At 37.5% G+C, this 23,332-nt stretch overlaps 1 protein-coding gene across 3 annotated transcripts in view; it reads right to left on the reverse strand.

Annotated features, from left to right (window-relative positions):
* Positions 1-23,021, reverse strand: part of LOC117420757 (tetratricopeptide repeat protein 33-like) — a 47,660-nt gene extending 24,639 nt beyond the window's left edge. The window contains exons 1-3 of one of the 3 annotated variants that reach the window (XM_059025147.1): positions 22,916-22,995; positions 22,226-22,469; positions 21,519-21,737 (exon numbers count right to left, since the gene is read on the reverse strand). In XM_059025147.1, the coding sequence (XP_058881130.1) occupies positions 21,519-21,736 (218 nt within the window). In that variant the 5' untranslated portion in view covers position 21,737; positions 22,226-22,469; positions 22,916-22,995. The other 2 variants (XM_034034372.3, XM_034034370.3) reach the window with 2 other exon arrangements.
* Between the last annotated feature and the right edge of the window lie 311 nt (positions 23,022-23,332).

Raw genomic sequence — 23,332 nt, forward strand, 5'->3', positions numbered from 1 at the left:
TGTTTCTACAGTCATTACAGTCCTGATATGGTTATAATGAGGCATTGTGCATCATGCATCCTGTCACAGATTTTCAGATTTTATCACTAGTAAAATACATCAAACGTTCTTTATTGTAATGCTGACTTTATGTAAAATATATCCAGCCTAATACTGAAAGTTTGGGGAATTTTCAAAACAACTGCATGCAACCGATTTAATAATCCACAATTCTACAAAAAAATGTAATTCTGCTGTTTTTACTGTATTTGTAATAGCACTGTAGCTCTTTCTGACAACAGATTTTTACAGAAATGGTACAAGGAATAGTATGTGGGTGTGCAGATATAAAACATTTGTCCTTTGCTTTTCAAAACAGATGTTCAGTTCTGCACTAAATATAATTTATTTGCTGTCTGATTACAACATCCTCCTATAGTTAAGCTCTCTGTGCACTCTAGGAGGCAGATTTAAGAGGTAATAAATTACATCTTCATAGCTCACTCAGGGTGTGAATTGGTATTTTTATGCAGATAACAATATACAAGAAATAGCTTTAGGGCTGAAATTTTCTGCATGGGTAAACCTGAATTTTGTTTTATAAACAGTAAAAAAGAAAAAAACTATGATCATTTCTAAATAATTGTTTCCAGTTTATTTCTAAATAAATATTAGATTGTGGCGTATATGGGACTCTGGACATAAATACTTCACATTTTAAATATAAACTGATCCCTCAAAATAAAACATTTTATATATAAACTGATCCCTCAAAAAAAAAAAAAAAAAAAAAAAAATCCTAATCCGATTTCTGTGACTGCATCACATCATCGCCAAGAAAGACGTCATCAATACAGTAACTCTAAAAACCAATTCAATTACTACACTCTATTTCATACATGACTGCTTATAGCACTTTCATTTCCTGATTCACCAGTAGCTTCTGTCCTTGACAGCACACGGGGCTGGCTGTGCGCAATGTGAAGTTCAGAAGGGAGAATTAGATGAGCAGGAAACAGGGCAGCAAAATACTATAAACAACATGTAATTGGACATAAATGTATGAAGCCAATGATCTATTAACGACTTCCTCACCCAATCTGCTGCCAAGTGGCAGTACAGCCAGGATACAAAAGAATAGTGAAAAATAACAGATCCAATTATTTGCTGAAAAAGTTGGATGATGATTTTAATATTGACAACTAGGAGGCCAAAAAAATCTATAGCTCTCTGGTTACATGTCCTTAGCAATTAAGATCAGTTGAAAACATTATACAGTATATTCTGATTTATCAGTCCAGTGACTGCTTAACCTTTTCTCTACTTGTTAACACATTTAAAAGCAGACATGCAGCACCCTATGAGGATGACTTTTGTTGATCTTATTAATCAACCTTTGACTTCAAATGTCCCTAAGAACACAGACTGAACACATAGGGCCCTATTTAGCAGATATGTGCGCAGCCGCTATCGCAAGGGCAAAAATGACTGCGCTTGCGAAGTGCTGCGATAGCACACGAAAATGTGATTTTTAAGTCGGGTCTCATGCGTGGGCTAACGCACACCAAATAGCAAATCATGAGTCCAGCCAATCAAAGCATAGTGGGGGGAGTAAGGTTACAACCAATAAGGATTTAATACTCCCTTTAAGAGGACCTGTGCATCTGCGACAGCAAACGGAGAGTATTTTGAAACCAAAAAAAAAAGGAAGAAGACACAAGCACCTCAAGCAAGGCTACATTTGTTGTCTTATAGCCTGGAATTAAAATGCATTCAAATATTTTTTTTTTCATTTATCTATACATCCTATTCCACAACTTCCAAGTGAAAAAAATATTCTAGAAATTTGTACAAAATTAATTAAAAATAAAAACTGAAATAGCTTGGTTGGATAAGTGTCCACCCGCCTTGTAATAGCAATCCTAAATTAGCTCAGGTGTAACCAAATCGCCTTCAAAATCACACACCAAGTTAAGTGGCCTCCACCTGTGTTAAATTGTAGTGATTCACATGATTTCAGGATCAATTCAACAGTTCCTGTAGGTTCCCTCTGCTGCATAGTGCATTTCAAAGCAAAGACTCAACCATGAGCACCAAGGCACTTTCAAAAGAACTGGACAAAGTTGTTGAAAGGCACAGATCAGGGGATGGGTATAAAAAATATCAAAGGCCTTGAATATCGCTTGGAGCACGGGCAAGACAATTATTAAGAAGTGGAAGGTGTATGGCACCACCAAGACCCTTCCTAGATCAGGCCACTCCAAAGTGGATGACCGAGCAAGAAGGAAACTAATCAGAGAGGCTACCAAGAGGCCAATGGCAACTTTGCAAGAGCTACAGGACACAAGACTGGTCAAAGTGTGCATGTGACAACAATATCCCAAGCACTCCACAAATCTGGCCTGTATGGTAGGGTGGCAAGAAGGAAGCCATTACTCAAAAAAGCCCACCTTGAATCCTGTTTGAAGTATGCACAAAAACACTCCGGAGATTCTGCAGCCATGTGGCAAAAAGTGGTCTGATGAAACTAAAGTGGAACTTTTTGGCCTAAATGCAAAGCGTTATGTTTGGCGCAAACCCAACAAAGCGCATCACCCAAAGAACACCATCCCTACTGTGAAGCATGGTGGTGGCAGCATCATGTTATGGGGATGTTTCTCATCGGCAGGGACTGGGGCAAATCTAGGTGTGCAATGTTGGTAGAGACCTATCCCAACAGACTCACAGCTCTAATTGCTGCCAAAGGTGCTTCCACCAAGTATTAACTCAGGGGGGTGGAGAATTATCCAATTATGATCTTTCAGTTTTGTATTTTTAATATATAACTTTTTTCTCAATAAAAACTTTTTTCCCCTTAACAGTGTGGAGCATGGTGTGTAGATAAGTGGAAAAAAAATCCTCACTTAAATGCATGAAACTCTTAGGCACTGACACAACAAAATGTGAAAAAAGTTCAAGGGGGTGTAGACTTTCTATAGGCACTGTAAATATTTTTTTTCTGTTTCACTTACTGAGTGAGCGAGCAATGGGGGAGCGAAAAATATAGAATCAGGAGTTTTCCTTAAGTTAGGCATGTATAGCTCACCTTTCAACCATGAGCACTGTCGCTGCCTTTATTATAAATGCTTTCCTGATAAAAAATAAAATGATGGTACACATTTGTATCTTATACAACAATAACAAAGTCTGCAATTTTTGTTATTGGTCCGCATGCGTACCTGTGAACCCGTCTAAAAGGCTTTGTCTGAACTGCCTGGCACTTGCAGCATCTGCAACCTCCAACACTGGTGCTTCAAGTTCAGCATCTGCTTCCTTCAAACCCTGTAATCGTTCCTCTGTAAGTTCAACATCCATTACGGAAAGCTATGTTGTGTAAAACATAACAAGCCAGGATGACATTGCTAATCTTCTGAGGAGTGTACTATAGTGTTCTGCCACAGACATCCAAACATCTGAATCACATTTTGAGGATTTGAAATGTTCGCTCAGTTACAGGACGAGCACATTTTAAGGTACGATTATACCTTTGGTAGGGGTCGTGGGGTTGAGCAGCAGTCTCAGTAGCCACCGCTTCAGTAGATACCTGTTGTCCCCTATCAACCAGCCCCTCAGACTGTCATCACGCTGAAACGCAGCTAACACCTGCGAATTAGTGAGGATAAACAAATCATAAGCGGAGCAACGATAGTTTGCATACACATTTGTGATGTAGTTGTTTGCATCACTGATCACACACTACTTGCACGTTGACAGAATAGTTGGCAGATGTCAGTGATTGTTTGTCTGTAGAGGCAAAATTATTGCATCCATTGTGTGTCAGGCAGGCTCAGAAAAGACAGATGACAAATATTTGGGGACATCTCCTCCTCCACTCTTTGTCTGGCCACGCAGAAAATATTATTATTATTACTATTTATTTATTTATTTATTAGCAGGATAATAAATCAATATTATCCAGGGCGACTTACAATTGTTACAAAATAAAAGTACAAAGTATCACATTACAAAGTATCACATTGTAACATATCAAATTAATCCAGTGCACACTACATATTTATTTTATTTCTCTTTTTTCTCTCTCTTTTCTTTGCCTGCTTCCCCGGTAGTTTCACCGGTATTTATATTCGACCATGTAATTTGCACACAGTTTAGACCTGGTTTTCACATATCTACTGAGATGCAAACGCTAACGCTGTTGATGGTTTGCTAAATCTCTGCATTTGTATTTAAATGAGGACACTCCCCAAGCTCAGCCCATGTCAAGCGCTGATGCTAACTTGCCGAGTGGACACAAAAACACGTGTTCCTAAATCACATAAGTTGGCAAAGTCTGTTTGCCCACACGTGTGCCCGATTCTGGTGCGCTAACTGTCCGCAAAACTGTTTTGCGATTGCCTTAGGGGTTTGCGAATGTTGCTAAATAGGGCCCGTAGTTTCTTATTGCAGCTGTACACACCTGTTATTTCCTGTATGTTACCTTTTTTGGAGCTGCAGTTTACATAGCTTACATTAAGTTTTCTTACATTACAGTAATAAATGCTTTGTTTATTACTGTTTTATCTTGGGGTAGGTATTCAAGTATTGTATTTTTGTTTTAAAAAGAATTTGGATGGCTTTGTTTTACATTTTCAGCTATACCTTCACTCAGCATTGACACTGGTTTAATGACAATTTCTCAAAAATGCTTGGAGATTACACGGTACTGGCATGGGTTTTGTCAACATTCAGGTGTGCCTGTTTGCACACAGACTGCCTTTTGATACAGAGGGCTTTGCCAGTCTTTATAAAGCCTCTGACATATATGTTTGACTGACATTTTTGTCACACTGTGTTTTTCCAAATGAAGATCAATTTCTAATCAAAACCGGTGACTAACTGATAACTTTGTTGAAATGACCTACAAACCTTGTCAATCGTGCCACACTGGCTTTCTTGTTAGTCATTCCTTCATGTTTAAAACTGACTAATCTGAGAAAAGTCTAATTTATTACAGCAGAAAACTACTGTATTCCAAGAAAGCTTTGAATGTGCATGAAGGCTGTATATGCTGAAAAATATGCTGAAAATGCTTTACAAAAATAAATAAATAAATAGGAACAGGTTTGATTGTTTTATTAAGGATTTTTTCAATTTTAAAAAATAATAAAGTGTTGATTACATGTTTTGCAAGTTGCTTTTTTCCATTGCAAAAACCACATGCTTATTTTTCTTTATATGGCTTCTATAAGTTTCAAACTTGATAGATAGTAGTTTTCTGCTCATCTGTAGCACATCTGGACTCTGTTGAGTGATTTGTTTGGTGTAGTGATGGTTATCTATACTAACTTAAACAACCTTTGTCAAACTGCTATTAGCATGCATGTAAGTTTACTACATTATACCAGAGCAAAAGCATAGCAAACTGTAGTAATGCATAGTAAAACCAAAACCAGTGGGTAAAACATCGGGTAGACAAGCGTGGGTAATCAAACTGCAAAGTTAGCATAAGAGAGCATGGTTTCAACTGTAGGGGTATACTGTATTACTGTATCTTTAAATAGCTGTGTTTATCACTGGAAAATGTTACAGTAAACTAGTTTGTAAAGTAAATCTGGAGATATTTGTTGGCAGGTTCAAAAGATCCTCATTTAACAAGTCAAGAGTATCAATTGTTGACAATGTGGGTGTTTTCCTTTGCCACGTTAATGTTTGATGAAAAAGTGAATTAAATCACCAATAACTATTTGTATTTTTTGCACTAGACAGCTGTAACACAGAATGTACTAACAGCACTGAGAAACTGGTCATTTTTCAACCAACCTCACATCTATTTTCCAGCTGCCACTACTCTCATGTATACTGTTCTACTTAACATGAAAAGAGATACTTTGAATGGCATGCCCACTTTCTGTACATGGCCCTGCATAATTTGAGGCTACATCATTTAAGTGTTCCAGACCTAAACAAACATGACTCAGTCAGCTCCCGGCAGTAGTGCAGTTTGAGGATTTTTTGTTAGACAAACTGGAAGAGGTTATTATTTTCAGGTTTCCATTATGGTTAGTTAAACTTCATTTGGTTCTTCTGAGCCAACCAGAACTACTGATTCACCAAGACTACTGTACATCGGAAGCATGGAAAATCATAAACAAAAATTATGATACAGACACTACTTAAAAAAAGGGAGGGGGGGGGGGGTAATTGTCAAAATGGAAAATTGAAAGAAGACTTATGACAAACAGGGTCAACTGTAAATATTATCTTTAATGCATATATTTGTATATGCTATGAAATGAGTTGTTTTAGGTAACAGTAACTGAAAAATGTAAAATCTGCAAGATACATATTTTTTAATATACTTTATGTGTATAGCTATGGTCAGAAGTTTTGCATCAGTCTATAGAATTAACTAGTTTGCTTAATAAAGCGGAATGAAACCTGTTGAATAATGTTGCGTTAACATATTGAATTACATAACGCTAAAATCCTGTACTAGTATTATGGCTTCCATTAGACTTTTGCAACATCATTTTGAAGCTTCTTCGATTACGTAATGCTAAATAAAATATCTAAATTATGGTCATAAAGTTGTTGTTTTTTTAAATTATGTTTCAATCCTAAAATTCTAGGTGATGCAACTTTTGGTCTTAACTGTATATTGTAATTGGACGTTGTTATCTTTGTATTGTTGTTGAAAATAAAATATGCTTTAGGTGCAGAGTAATTAGTCACCATATACTGTAAAAACAGCTCTGCTCCACCAATTACTAAGGACACTGAAAAACTAAAACTAAAGAAAAATAAAAGTGTATGTAGCAAATCTAAGCTTCATTTATTTATTTTTTTGTCTTGCATCTCTGTTTACAACGGACATTTCATTTTGTCTTTGGAAACTGCAGCCACAATAATTTTGCCACTGCCTATTTCAATCATGGAGCAAGTATTGTGGTGACTCAAATTCTTCCATTTAAATAATATATATTAGGTAATCCACTTTGGAATATCATATTAAACATTGTTTTGATTGCAACCAGCAGGGCACCAGGCTCAATAATTGATTATATATGAGTGATCATTTTAACTAAGTGAGCTGAACTTGTACATCTCATTTGAGGAACTGCACTTCCAACAGTACCCCTTACAAGGTGTGTCACCTTTGATTGCGACAAGCAACTGTAGTAGATGACATTCTTCATAAAGTATTCATTATGTATTTGATTATAAGTTTCTTTACTTCTATGTTAAAATTTTCATATTTGTATGAGTTTTTATATTTTCATATTTTGATAAATCTTAAAGCACATGTAACTAGCTAAGCAAGACTCTACAATTCTCCTGTATCTCTAAAAAACTAGACATTTGCAGTCTCTCGTATCTTGGCGTCTGGGCAGAGCGCCAAAGTTACCAGGTGTCTAATCAAGATATGTGGAGGAGTGGAGACACAGTGTGAAAACAGAACACAACAAACAAATAACTTGTTTGAAACAGTTTCTAACAGATTAGGTTAAGATGGTCTGTAAAAATGTGACACACTACCACGTGGAGTGCAGGATGCGCTCTATAGTCTGGATGTCGCAAGTTCGAGTACAGGCTATTCCTTTGCAGACTGATGACGGGAGCTTCCAGGGGTCGGTGCTCAATTGGCCGCGCGCCGCCCGGGGGGAGGGAGGGTTAGGTTGGCCAGGGTGTCCTCAGCTCACCGTGCACCAGCGACCCCTGTAGTCTGGCCGGGCGCCTGCGGGCTTGCCTGTAAGCTGCCCGAGACCTGCGTTGTCCTCTGACGCTGTAGCTCTTGGGTGGCTGCATGGTGAGTCCGCAGTGTGAAAAAAAAGCGGTCCGCTGACGGCACACGCTTCGGAGGACAGTGTGTGTTTGTTTTCGCCCTCCCGAGTTAGTGCAGGGTTGGTAGCGGTGAGCATAATAAAATAATTGGCGATTCCAAATTGGGAGAAAATAATAAAAATAATTGGCAACGACTAAATTTATAAAAAAAAAATATATAAAAAATAAATAAAAAATGTGACACACTATAGAATGTTACAGATTTGGGAGAGTTCCCCCCTTACCAGGTGATGTGTTGAAGGTGTGTGATAGCAGGGTGGATCCATACTGATTGGAAGAAATGGGGGTGGAAATGCTAATATATTCATAGTATTTAATGTCATGTTTTTGTTTGAATCATCAGTCAATTCTTTGATTTGACTCCACGGACATCTGTGTTATGATACAAACATATACATTAGGGCATGCTGTGACCTGCGTGTCTTTTCTTGCTTGTATCTAATGTTTATACGATTGTATTAACATTATTTTCTTCTATACATGTAAAGTATTTTTGATTAAAAAATAATTTGTCAAATTTATTTCCTTACAGTTTTTGGTGCTGAATACCTGGGATTCCTGAGAAACTTCCTGAAACAATCATTGGTTGTAAAGATTAATTTTCGTCATTTTTATGACCGGTTCCATTATCACCGTCTTGATCGGGTTAGTCAATCTTTGAATAATCACACATAATAATGAAAAGTAAAAGTAAAGTGAATGCAATAAGATATAAGGGTCGAGTTGGCCCAGGGATAGAATTCCCAGCGGGGGACCCCAGACTAGGAAAAGAAAATCGAATAGTGGTTTTCTAAGTGACAGGGACTTCCAGGAATTCACAAACAGAAATAAATATTAAAAGTGAGTCAGAGGGAATAATAAAGACAAATGTGTAAATACTGACATAAGTCTATATACTTATAAACTCATCGAGTTAAGTCAGAATTGAGACAGTCAGGTTACCTAAAATTAAAAAAATGAATAAAATCTCAACAAGTCCCTTTGAGGCAAATAGAGTTACGCGATTTAAATCCTAGTATGCGGGTCCTTTGGGCAGACTAGGTGCATATTTGCAGTGCAGACAGTCATAGACTAAAGTATTTAATTACTGAGATATCAGTCTGAGTTGTAGAAACAGCATTACAGTATTACAGAAAGAACAGTTTGCAGTAAACATGGCCAATATATCACTGTATTATGAACAAGCGCTAATGACAACAAATAAAATTATTAAAAGAAACAAAAGAAAAGGGAATTGATCTATTCACGTGTAAAACTGAACAGGAACTGTCCACTTGGTGCCAGGAATCAGGCAGTAAAATTAGATGTAATATATATATATATATATATATATATATATATATATATATATATATATATATATAATAGAAACTGCCACTCTGTTGACAATAATGCTAGCAGAAAGAGAATGAAGAACTAAAAAAACTTGAGTAGAAAATATGTTTTCTGGAAAAGGCAAACACCTATCTCATTTAACCACTGTCGAGAAAGAAACATAAATACAAAAGACAATGTCACTATCTAAAAATGGAAAGGATTAGAATTAAATTGAAAACCTCCAACATATGGCATTATAAATCAAATAATGACTCCTTGTGGAATAAATTAAAAGAATAAAGATGTTCAAATGTCTCTTTGGCCATTTACCAAACGGAGGAGTGCGAACATATTCTGCCAAATTCATTCTGATATAATATAGACAAAGTAATTGTAATATTTCCAATTTTTGTGTGCATCGGTATAATGTAACATAATACCACAAGTAATACAAAGCCTTGGCATTTTTTAATTTTTTACATTTTTTAATTTTTACATTTTTAATTTCTACATTTTGAAGTGCATTTTTTAATAGAGTTCTTTTGCATTTAAAACTGATGCACGAAATATGTTGCGAAATAATCACGTAATATAGCGAAACCAGGCCTGGGACAAAACTAGGTTAAAACGTAAAATTAACCAAAACAAATGTTGTAAGCTGTGTTGTAGTAATTGGACAGACACTAAAGGTATAAAGATAAAAAGAGAAAATGTAATTCGAAGTCAACTGCCTGTACAGTGTGATGGAATGGTGCAAATACAGGGGGACACTCCTAAAGACCAATCCGAAACACTGCAACATGCTGTTGTAATTCTTCACATCGTCCCTGGAGCTCCAGGTGGATGTGCAAGAACTATAGCCATGTTAGAGGAACACAGCAATGCATAAATGAGGGAGGAGAATGTCTCCTGGTAGTCTGGGTAAACTGAAAACTAACAGCAGTGATTAAAACCCAACAAAATTCAATACAAGTGTTAAATTGGACTTAAATAAAGACTGCAATGAAACGAACAGTCTTGATTGGTAATTGAATATACCTGAAATTAAGGTAAAATTTTGATTTAAAATTAATTGTAAGAACAACATTGAAAGTTAAATAATTGAAACTGTGATAAGGGACAGTTTCTGAAGTTGCAATCAATGTAACACATGTAAAACAACAGAAAAGTAAGAAGGGAGAATGAGTTCCCTAAACAGAAATGCACAGTATAGAACTGCATAACAGTGTATACTACACATGGTCACAGGAAAACGGAGACCATATAGGACCCCCCGCAAATGACTAAGACCCAGTGCATCCAACGTGGTCAGTATGTACAACTGCAGTTCCAGCAGGCACAAGGACAGTCAAAGGTTTGGCTCTGATAAAAAATATGGAAATTGCCTAAACAAGACTAATATCCAGAGTCCAGGTATGTCCAGATAGGTGGGAGAATAACTCTACCGTGTCTTGGGGACAGACTTGGAGAACTGACTCACTGCCACTTTTACAGTGTGACATACATAGGGCAACACAGGATTACTCCTACTGACAAACTGCAAAAATGCACCTACTTGATCATGAACTGTGATGATGCCTCTAAGGGACGATGGGACAGCACAGACAGTTTGATGGAATATCTGTGTCACATTAGTTTAAACATTAGCCTGAGTAATTCAAGAACAACAGTTTGGAGTGTATTAATAATTAAGTCAAGTCTCTCTCTCTGTACATGATGACAAAACCGCAGAGAGAGGACGATTTAGTTTAAAGTTTAAATGTTTTGTTTTGGATTCAGACACTTACGAGTTTAAAATGTTTTTCAAAATTATTTTGGATAATATAAACATGGTCTTGACATATATTACGTATAATTCTAATGATGAACTGTTATGTCTAATAAACACTGCATACAGTATAATAATATTAAACAATGGCTGAAAGGGGAAATTAATAATCTAATAAGGGATTACAAAGAAAAAAAAATCGCTGAGCAAGTGGATGAAGATAAAAATATACGTAAAATCAACTTGGAAGGTACAACAAATAACATGATACAGTATGGTTGCTAGAGTTTAATAGAATGGCTTGTACCTAATGCTTTTATAATTGTATTAACATTATTTTCTTTTATACATATAAAGTATTTTTGTCTAATTTACTTCCCTACACAACATATAACATTAAAATCCAGTAATTTTTGTTTAAATCTTTTCTCACCTACTACACCACCATGAGAAGAATTCCTATACAATTAAAATTGCAATGCATCCCACACAAGTGTCAGGCTTTCCACTTGAACTGATCTCTTAATAGAAATTACAATTATTCTTCCTGAATATTGCTCATCGAATTTATCAGTATTTCTCCCATTCCTCTTTTGGCACATGTATAGATCCTTAACATTAGGTGTGTTTGGTAACTACCTCCAATACAAGCCATGCACAGCAAAGCAGCACTTAGGGTGCTACACCAGGTTCATATTCATGAGTTTTGTTAGATGGATAATCCCTTGCCAGGACAGTAGACAAGACTAGGAAATATACGACCAAAAAAAGGAGTAATCAGACCAACTGTACGAGGGCTGTGGGAATCCGTTGTGAGAGATTAATAGAGACACAAGGGTTTGAGGTTGAAACACCAGCACAAGTAATTCAGTTGCAATTGCATTGTGCGGATTTGCTCCTTCATAAACTACGTGGATGTACTAGCAATGGTTTAGCACAGGGGCGAGAATACACAAACAGAAGTATTAGTGAAAATAATAAATACAAAAACGCAAAACAAAACCAAGTGGGGGGAAAAAAACACAGCTAACCAAAACAAAAGATGTCTAAAACAGCGGCCAAGCGTTACTCCCACTATAAGGAAGGTCCTGCTCCAACAGCCTTCTTTCTGACACACCCTTGTATACTTTTATGGGATTAAAATCCACTAAATTAATCCCTATTATGGCAGTTATCCCAGTCTACAGACCCTGGTTCAACACCGTTGTGAGGATTTCTGATTCGCCTCCAGGCTTGTAAATAACAAAAGAATCAAGGAACTGGCTTTTCAGCTCCTGTTTATAGCAGGTGGCCAGGGTTAATTCACAATCGATAAATCAATTAACACCTGGCCACATTCCACACCTGTTTTATCAGGGAGGGGATTGTAACCCCAGCCCTGCCATATTTAACACAAACTTAAATTCCGGTCTCCATTTGTATTTTCCAGTGATATAGAAAAAGGTATTCCATGCAATTTTCAGATATCTAAATTACAGGTACAACTGCGTGCAACACAATGTTCTTGAAATCTGACTTAAAATTATATGGGCAGAACAGATATCGGTTTTATGACATGTTTTTTTAATGAGTGATGGATTGTGATTTGCTGTCGACTGATTAAAGTCTTTATATAGTGGTGGTGCCCCACCTGGACAGAGAATTATTAAAGGAGTCAAGTCAATTATTTCACCACAAGTCCTTCAAATGCTCTTCTATAACCCATGAATGCTTGTTTCAGAACTTTGCAAGAATCCATTTTTAAAGATGGCAACGAAGAAGAAATAAGAGGTAAACGCTACCTCTGTAGCCCCGTGACAAACCACTTGCATCCAAATAATATGCTGATTACTACTGTGTTAATTGCAGTAACAGGACTTAAAAATGCAACAAATACCAAAATAATCAATTTCTTATAACTTTTCTGCCAATCAATTTCCAGACAAGCCTTCTGCTCTATCCACATACATTTCCTGTAGGGCTGTGGAAAGGTTTGAAGGTTTGTTCGTTAGCCAGGAATTCGAAGGTAGTTCTGAACCTTCAAAGATTCATCAGGTGGCATTCACAAATTTTTTTTCTCTCTGTTAAAAGAAACCATTTGACAATGTGTGAATACTATAAACCAATCATTAAATTTCACTGCAAAATGTGATCTTTTGATTTGTAGAAATGTATTTGTATTTAAATGATAAAAGTATGATTACTGTTCTATATACTATATTGTTAAACTATATGTTTATGTTTTATTCCATTTATATGGATTACCTGCAAGATAATAGGATTTTCAATCAAATATATACTAGTAGCTATGGTGACGTCACCAGTCAATTATGCAAATTAGTCCTAGCGAAGGTTCAAACCTTCCTTCAGTAATGTGTTTCGAACCATCGAAGGTCAAAATGTACTTTGTTGCAGCCCTAACTTCCTGTATAATGACTCTCACTCCAGGCTCCTTTTCCACAAATTCAGATTTTCTGGTTGCAGTCGTATTACCTTAGTATGGAACCCACATACTATACAAATGCTGGTGTAATTGCTATTCACGCTGACACAACATGCATCGCAGCTTTTCTGCCTGTATACATTGTTGCTGCAATTCAAAAATCTGTCCCTGAAAGCATTACGTTAGGAAAATCATTTGGTTCGAATCATTAGAGCTGAAAATGATGAAAACTGCAATTGGCTGACAAAGTTACTGCACAAAGATTTATTTGGTGGGTAACCACACAGTATAAATCACGTGAAACGGGTGAGAAGTGTGGTGAAACTGTCATGTCAAGAGATTTTTTGTTTTGCTACGATCCCGTAACCTAAAATGCATTTTTAATAACATCAGCCATTACTGTGACTCTGACACCAGCTGAAAGGATTACACTTTAAACACAGGTTCTGACAACCCTTTGGACACCTTATGAAGAAGTGTCGTGGATAAATCCCCAGTGAGGTCAATAAAATGGTCTGGCGAAATTCTACCGACTTCGCTAATTCTCACATGATTCTTTTCTCTTCTCTTTTTCTTTTCTCTTCTTCAATAACCAATGCAAATGACAAAAAAAGTCTCAGTTCGTCATCCTTTCATGTTGTAAACAAAGAATTAGAAATGTGATGACTTCAGACAGAACATCGTGACAGTTATTTTTATTGCTGTTGTTTGTAGAATAACACCACTCCCTGTTGGAAATGCTTCCCCTGTACCTGCATTCACACAGCAAAGGAGTCATAAGGGAGGGTGGAGGGTCCTTATTGGGGTATGTAAAAAGAAAAGCAAAAATATCATTAAAATCTAAGGTTTTGTTAGTGGTGCTTTGTGTCATACATCAGGTTTTAAGAGGTGGGGGTGAGGGGCTTGTTTCCCTGCAGATAAAATTACATTTCAAGGCGGGGGGGGGGTGGGGGGGGGGGGGGTCAACAAGATCTGGTTTATAGTAAAGCGGACTTCACAGAAGGCTATATAAAGGAAGAATGTACAGTCGCAGACAAAAGTATTGGCACCCTACGCTTATTATACCATAATTCAAGGTAACAGATTAATGACAAGCATTTAGTAAACTTTAACCACTCTTTTATAAAACAAATAGCAAAATACACCATTTCTAGTAATTTAACAAATAATCTTCATAGAAAAAAAAGTATTTAACTAAGAAATAACCCATGACAGGGTGTGCGGTAAGACAATTCTTACCACACACCCCAGAGTGGGTTATTCCTCTTATAAAATGGCTACATTTTTTTTTTGAAAATAATTACACAAACTGGCTTTTTTAAGGAAAAAAATAAGAAATATATTATGTATCCTTCCACTGAGAAAAAAATAGTCCCTGAAGACTGTTTGATTGTAACATATATTTTGTACTTATTTGCCATGAACATTACATTGAACATTGCCATTTATAGTAAAGTTTTTCGAGACGAAATGACATTTGTGAATTGAAAGCAGACTGATTTCCCACATCTGAGGGAGGATTCATGGAACAGCCAAAGGGAGGGGCTTCCGAGTGTTTTTTTTTTTTTTTCTAGGAAATGATCCTACTCATGCTTTGCGGTCTTCAAGAGAAGCTGACCAATAATTTCTGAGGCTGTTTTCATATCGGTGCCGGTAAGGCGTGATTTCCCTAGATTGTAAACCAGCATTAGATGATATGATGAGATGATATCCGTGTCAGTTTGCGCAGTGCCGCAGTCCTTCCCGTCTGCGGCGAGCAATAGAATTCTATGCTGAACCCGACCTTGTTTAAAAGCCCAACGGTTGTGTCAGCAGAAAGCAGGAGAGATTTTAATTTGGTTTTAAATATGTTTCTGAAATCAGAGGGTATAGTGGTGAGATGTATCTGTTGTGTCGAGTTTAAATATTGCATACTTGCTAGTCAGTTTTATAAGGCGCTATTTAGTTTAATAAGTAGATGCATGCTGCTGCATATACAGTATATTACATGCTGAGTGAGAGTTGCGTGGTGATTTCTCAGATGGCTTTTGAATAGTGTTACTGCTACTGCTTACCTCAGAGTTTTCTTTGTTCAATTCTCTGACGAAATAAATAGTATATTTGCCAATTTTCTGTAATTCTTAGTGACAGAGATGAAAAAAAAATCTGATTGTTGAGTGATTTAACTGTTTCAGATGTATGCTGACATGTTTACCTACAGAAACACTTTAGATAATTGTTACTATTAAGGCGTAGTAATATTAATAGATCAGGTAAGTAAGTTGGTCTATGATGTCATAGCCGTGCAGTAAGACAATTATTACCACACAGTCATGTGATCTTGTTCAGCCAATCACAGCACTTAATTTATCCAAGCCATTTTATAATTTAAAGTATTCTTTTATGACAAAAGTATTGGCACCCCTGCTTTAGTATTTTGTGTATCCCTCTTTTGCTTTTATTACGGCTTTCAGACTTTTAGGATAATTCTTAACCGATATGTTACAGCTTGTGGGTGAAATTTGGGCCCTTTTGTCTTGACATATTTCCTTCAGCTCAGACAGATTGGATACACAACACGTTTTCTTTCTTTTGACTGTACTAATAAAATAAATTCCTAGATGGGACAAATAACATGACAACGAACATGCAGCATATATGGACTTTATTAAAGAATGCCAGATGCCCTTAGGTAACCGAGTTTTCGGACTGTTTCTAATCCATTTCCACTTATAACTTGGCAAAGCTTTGCCTTACACTTCCAACCAATTCAGTGGATGCAGATGTGCAGTCTCAATGTATGGGCAAATCTTCACAAAAAATGTCGGCAGCTGGGGGATGTTGCATGTTTGCCTTTAACAAATGACAGTACTTCACATTAGTAAGGAAGCAAGTACCACTATTTTTAGGCTTTCACAGTGCTCTGAAATATTATCTACTTAGGTTTATTTAATGTTTAAACAGGTCCGCGAAATCCTAAATTTATTCCATAACCTTCCTGCGAAAAATACGTACATTTCCTGAGATTTAAGTAGACCCCTACCTATAACATCTGTAAGTCACATTGGATAAAGGCGTCTGCCAAATAAATATATACAAAAAAATAATAATTCTTGGCAAATTTTTGATGGTTAGTTTTATGAATAAAAAAAAAGTGGTTTGCAGCAAGGTCTAGGTGCATACAACTCTTCTGTGTTCAGATGTGGCCACTTCTTTCAAGAGTTTCAGTTAAATTTGCTCTGTGGTACTTCTCGATTATTGATCCGATTGTAGTGCTGGGACAAATATCCGAACGTTCAAATGAATATTTTTTTTACATGTATTCGGATACAAAAATCAGATGTTCGTACTCGCTAGAAATGACAAAAATACCTTGCACTTATTGCCTGTTTCACCAGAAGTTGTGTGACAGTTTCAAAATGCAAATGAAAAAAGCTCTGTGAGATATGTGGCTCTGTGAGATATTATCCTGGCTCTCCTGTGCGCTCTGCTCAGCAAGAATCACACTGCGATCTACTGAAAAGAAATGGAAGAGAACCAAACTCCCTGCTGCCCTAGACCTCTACCGCACTCTCCTCTCCTCCTTCTCCTCTACTCTCTCCTCTGCTAAATGTACTTATTTCCAATCTGTAATCCAAGCCTCCACTAACAACCCACGTAAAGTATTCTCTAACTTCTCCTCCCTCCTAAACCCTCCCCCCTCCTCTATCTCCTCTGATGACTTTACCTTTCTTCTCTTCTAAAATCTCAGATATCCGCAAACTCTTTAACACCTCTCCCTCCCCCGCACCCCTCCTGCTCCAACCCCTACACCCACTGCATCCCCTACTAACTCACCCTCCTTCTCCACCTTCTCTCCCCTCTAAGATTCTGACCTCTCCTCCCTGCTCCAGGGTCACAAACCCACCACGTGTGCCCTGGACCCCCTCCCCACTCACTCGCTGCTGCCTTTGACACTATCTATCACTCTATTCTACTATCCTCTCTCGCTGACCTGGGAATCTCTGGCACTGCTCTGGCCTGGTTCTCCTCCTACCTCTCCAACCACACTTACCAGGTAACCTGGCATGGAGCAACCTCCACAACTCGTCCTCTCTCAACAGGAGTCTCCCAAGGGTCAGTCTTGGGTCCTCTCCTGTTCTCTCTCTACACCCGCTCCCTGGGCCCCCTCATCGCATCCTATGGTTTCTCATACCATTTCTATGCTGATGATGCTCAGATTCTCCTCTCCTTCCCCACCTTCCCACCTTACCCCACCATCCCCTCCCGCATCTCTACCTGTCTGTCTGCTATCTCCTCCTGGATGCACTCGCATCACCTCAAACTCAACCTCTCTAAATCTGACTTCCTGTTCTTTCCCTTCTCCCCCTCCTCTGATCTCTATCTCCGTTCCTCTGGAATCTACCACACTCTCTCCCTCCTCCTCAGCTAAGAACCTCAGAGTCACCCTGGACCCCTGCCTCTCTTATTCCCAGCACATCTCCACTCTGGCACGCACTTGCAGATTCTTCCTGAGCAACATACGAAGAATCCGACCCTTCCTCATCAATTACGCCACGCAGCTCCTGGTCCAGGCCCTGGTACTCTCCCGCATAGACTACTGCAACTCCCTCCTGGCTGGCGTCCCTGCGTCCGTCACCCGTCCGCTCCAGCTCATCCTGAACTCCGCTGCCCGCCTGGTGTTCTCTCTGCCTCGCTTCTCCCATGCAACTCCACTGCTCCGCTCACTCCACTGGCTCCCGATCACCGCTCGCATCCAGTTCAAGACTCTTGTACTCGCCTACAGATGCCTTGACCAGACTGCACCCAGCTACCTCCAGACCCTCATCTCTCCCTACACCCCCACTCGACCTCTCCGTTCCTCCTGCACTAGAAGACTGGTTCTACCTCCTCTACGCTCCCCTGCCACCAGAGCCCGCTCCTTCTCCACCCTCGCCCCGCAGTGGTGGAATGACCTTCCTACAGATGTCAGGACTATCCAGTCCCTGACCACCTTCCGGCGCCTCCTCAAGACTCACCTCTTCAGACAGCACCTGTAGAACTCCTCTTTTTTCCCTCTGGACACTTATCACTCTTCCTTAAATGCACTTTACTTGCTCTTATCTGCCCCCTATTTTACTGCATCTAATCCAGTGTTTTAGAATACTGTAATCAGTCAAGTGTTATTTAATCTGTAGTATTTTGTATTTAATTATATCCTGATGTAACTACCACTGACACTGTTATCTGCTCTGTTACTGAATCGTATTTTGTCATACTTGTACTTGCTAGAACCAAAGTCACTGTATTTATCATGCTCTTAATTGTATTATTACTTGTACTGTGATTCTTGAAATGTATTTTTGTTTACGACTGTAAGTCACCCTGGATAAGGGCATCTGCTAAGAAATAAATAATAATAAAATAATAATAATAATAATAATAATAATAATAATAATAATAATAATAATAATAATAATATGTGAGATTAATATATATATATAACAAAAACTAAACACACAGGATCAACACAGCAGCTTTTGAGCCTCTATTTAAAAGTTTTGGACAGCAAAAAGTAAACAAACCAAACTATGCGTGTGCAAGCATAGTGATCTCTATAGAAAGCCATCTGGGTCAAAAATGCATTGTGCTGCTTTAGAGCGAGTCAGAATCTCATGGGACAGGAAAAAGGCAAGCACGTCATTCCACTTTCTGGAAATGTTGTGTAGTGATTTGTATATGGATTCTATATATTATAATTTTTTTGTTGCGACTGTTATGTGGAATGTAATAAATGACAACTAAAACTTAATTTTACACAGTAATTTCCATGTTTGTTTTATTTGAAGTGTTTAAAGTTCAATTTCAGTTGTTTGCTTGTTCAGCTATAATAAGGCACATGTAAACTTCATGTTATTAGTTGAAAACGTGTCTATGGCCACTGTTTACTGTGAAGAAACAGCAATGGCAAGGAATGTATGAAATAAATAAATGAATAAATAAAATGCATTGTCAACTTTAAGTACTATTTATTTCAGAAAGAAACAAAACAACGTTTAACTTGAACTGCTATTTGGCATCCTTTGTTTTGTATTTAATTCACTGGGGTAAAGTAAGACCTACACAATGTATTCTTTACTCCTGTGATATTTTTTCTATTTTAACGTGTTACATATTGTAACGTCTTGCTGTAAAATAAAGGCACACACACACGGGCCACAGCCACGCCCCCCTGCACCTGCTGCTATGCGGTCTCTGCCTGCATTCTGAGCAATATAATGGCTTTTATTACTTTTTAAAAAACTAACTCATATCCAAACAAATATTGAAATTATGAGTGAATATCCAAACATGAAAATCCTGTGTTCGTCCCAGCACTATCTGATTGTGGATTTTGGTATTCCATATTTATCTGATACTGTTCTGTAGCCATTCCCTTTGTTGTAGTTTGCTACGAGTGCTTTTCTTAAACGTGAATCCAACTCCTTTGTCTTGACCATCATCTGCGGTGTTGCCAAAACGTTCTTCTTCAACAGGTGTTGGAAATAATTACTTATTTTACTGGCTGTTGACTTCATAATGCAGCTTAATTACTGTGTAATGGTTTTCAATTAATGAATACATTTTTAAATTATACTTTACAGACTTGTAATGTAAATCTGTAAAAACCTTTGTTGTGAACAAATATTTGAAATTAAGCGTTTGTGTATTTTGCTCTTTGTCATATTAATTAGTGGCTACTGTTTTCTAAATGCTTGTATTTAACATGTTTTCTTGAATTATCTTATATTAAGTGCCAGTAATTATGTCTGCGACTGTAGTAAACATCGGGTGAATCTGCGTGGAATAATCCCTGTGAATGCATCCATCATCTCTGGATTAGGATACTGCAGTTTTAAAGACGTGTTGCACAAATTGTCATGCACTGGGTTATAGCTCCATCTGCTGGACTAACTATTCATTCATGTTTCTAATTTGTCAGTATAATTTGAGATATTTTTAACTAACTTAATTGTGACAGATGATATACTGATAGATAAAAATACTGAACAAAAATATATCCCCCTCAAAGAAAGCACTAATTAAATTATTTTTTTCTGATATAACTAATCATTATTATTTAAATTGAAAATTGAGTAATTACTTACATCATAAGACTGATGTCTATTAACGGGCAATATTAAAGTTAACAGACAGGTGCGTGTACATGTCTGACAAAGTAAATAGAGTGATAAAACTTCAAGTACTGAAAGCACCATAATACCATACCAAAATGTTATTTAATTGTTTTGAATGTAATTTCAGAACTTATTTGACACCTATTGCTTTTCAAAAAACGTAATTTTAACCTGGATAACACTGTGGTTATTCTTCAGGTCCGCACTATTCGACAGATGCTGCTGGTGGGACTATACTGGTATTCCACAACTGCAATGTTAGCCTTGAGTTCTAAATGACCTTCTTTCACACACACTCAGACCAAATAAAGAAAGCTTTGTGGTGTTTTTTTTTACCCTCAAATGACTGTAATTGTTTTGGCTGCCGTATGTCAAATATCATTAATACTCTTGTGCAAATTCCAAATCCTTTTACTGGAACTCATGCTTGCTAAGCCTCTTGTCTTCGCTCAAAAGTTTCTCATGCCAGAAATGGATCAGCGAGGCTTTTTAAAGACGCCCGCTTCTGCTTTTTAAGAACTGGATCCATGCTGGCTACAGCCCCGTAAGAAGTATCTCCTGGATCAGTGAATGAATAAAACTTATTGGCAGCTATCTACTCGGGCGGCTGCTTCCTTGATGTTATCTACTGTACATAAAACAGCTGCTCCCAAACCAGTCTGTGAAATGCCCAGCAGTGATTCTGAAGGCACAGCATGCAAAAACCCTGCCACTTCGGCCGAAAAGGAAATGAAAAAGAAAAAAGGAGGAATAAATAGAGCCAAAGGGATATGGTAATGCTGAAGTTCCAACAGTGTCAAGCCTCCGATTAAATCAAGAAAAACACAATTATTAAATTCATATACAAAACCGATATAAGACTAAATGCTGTATTTCATTTGTTTTATTATTAACTGACACGGCTCCCCTCGCATCTCCAGTTGCAAACATGAAGTAAATGATATAGAATTATTAGAGAAGTACTGTAGTGGAAGAAGTTTCATATAGATGATTCACTAGGGCTGCATTTCAATGATATTTTACGCCACAAGTCACTTTGTTGTGATAAAATGCAGCCTTGTTAATGCACCCTTACCTTCCATTTCCTGCCAGAATTGCTCCCTCGTCCTTTAGCCGTTTGCTCTTGGCAGCACAGTCTTCGAGCAGAACTTCCTTGCGGCGCTTTATGACGTGGAGCCAGTCAACCTCATTGCCATCAACTTCAGCTTCTTCAGTAGCTTCAGCTTCAAATCGCTGAGCAGCCACCTTTGACACCTTGTCACCAGCTTTCCTCTTCCAGCCAAATGATGCCATTCTGCAAAGCACAGGAGGGGCAGTTTCTACAGATTAATTTAGAAGTTCTCCTTGTTTCAGCAGAGCGGTTAGCAAGGGCTGGCACACTGAAGCCTTTCCATGCTAACCCATGTTTTTCAACCTCTCTTGTAAACGGACTCAGGACCCTAGTACCGATCTGAAACCACTGAACCTCCAGACCATTACAAGATGTAAACCAGTTCTGAAAATATGGATCCCTTGTTGTAGTCCAATGATCTAATATGATGGTAATACAGTAAAAAATGTGAACATTCAAAATCTACATAAACATCATCATTTTCACCTGTGCCGCTTGCTCTGTGTTCTAACAACAGCTGCAAAGGCAGGTAATATATCACCAGAAATAAAAAAAAAGACATTCACAAACAGTAAAAATATAATGAGCTGACTGACTGCTGACACTTTATTTCTGTAACCTGATCAATTTGTAGTAATTTTTAAAAGGTGTACAACCAAGGCACCTCTTACCTTTAACCACATTCACAAAAGTCCCTTGTTGTTTGGCTGATAATCTCTTCCCGATTTTGTAATGAGTTGGATATACTGTACATGTGAAGCTAGTTTATCTTGCCAGAATGCTACAAATCCACTTAATGAGTTACAAGTGACGCATTAATAATAGCACACCATAAGCATTTCACTTTCACTCTATCCTGCCCATTGGAAAGTATGGGTTCAGGTGGGGTCCAGCATGGGATGAGAAAATCAAGTACTGTAAATATAAATATAAATGGATGATTTGACACAATTGTATTTGATTATTATAATTATTAGATCTCATATTGTACAGAAAGAAACAAATAAAAAATATGTATGCCGGATGCTACAACAGTCTATACTGCATCTCTTAAAAACACTTTACAACCAAAACTCCATTTGTATAACAGAAATACTTTCAAACTCGGGCACTAAATAATATACTGTAGTAGTACTGTTTACGAGACCACTATCCTGCTCTTCTTTCAACCTTGTGTTAACAGCATATTCAAGCTGCGAAGTAACTCCAGGCAAATCCACTTTCCTTCGCAATTTTTTTCCTATCACATATTTTACATAACCAAAGAAAACAACAGTGTATTTTGTGTGTAATTGTGCAGCATATGTCTCCTAGTCCTACACACAGAGGTGAGATACGAACTAATTCAGCTTAGCACTTACTGTTTATTGTTGTGTCTCTGAACTTTCAACTTTCCACTATTACCCCGGCAATGCTACATTTTCTTAAAGGTACAGTGCCTCAAACGTTTGTTCCTCGGTGTAAATAAGCAGCAGCAGCCTATGCAAAATATTATTGCAAGGATCGTGTTGCAGAGGGGAGGGTAAAATGTACAACTGGCTCAATGTTCTTCTAATGCTTAATTGTCCCTTTCTGTAAAAGGCGTGGAAACTCCAAATAGACTGGACTGGTTTAAACATTTATTATTATTATTATTATTATTATTATTATTATTATTATTATTATTATTTATTTCTTAGCAGACGCCCTCACCCAGGGCGACTTACAGTTGTATACAAAATAAAATACATATCAAGAATTACAGTACAATTAAGAGCACAATACAAAATACAATGACT

This window comes from Acipenser ruthenus, chromosome 1, assembly GCF_902713425.1.
Source record: "Acipenser ruthenus chromosome 1, fAciRut3.2 maternal haplotype, whole genome shotgun sequence".
Lineage (NCBI taxonomy): Eukaryota > Metazoa > Chordata > Actinopteri > Acipenseriformes > Acipenseridae > Acipenser > Acipenser ruthenus.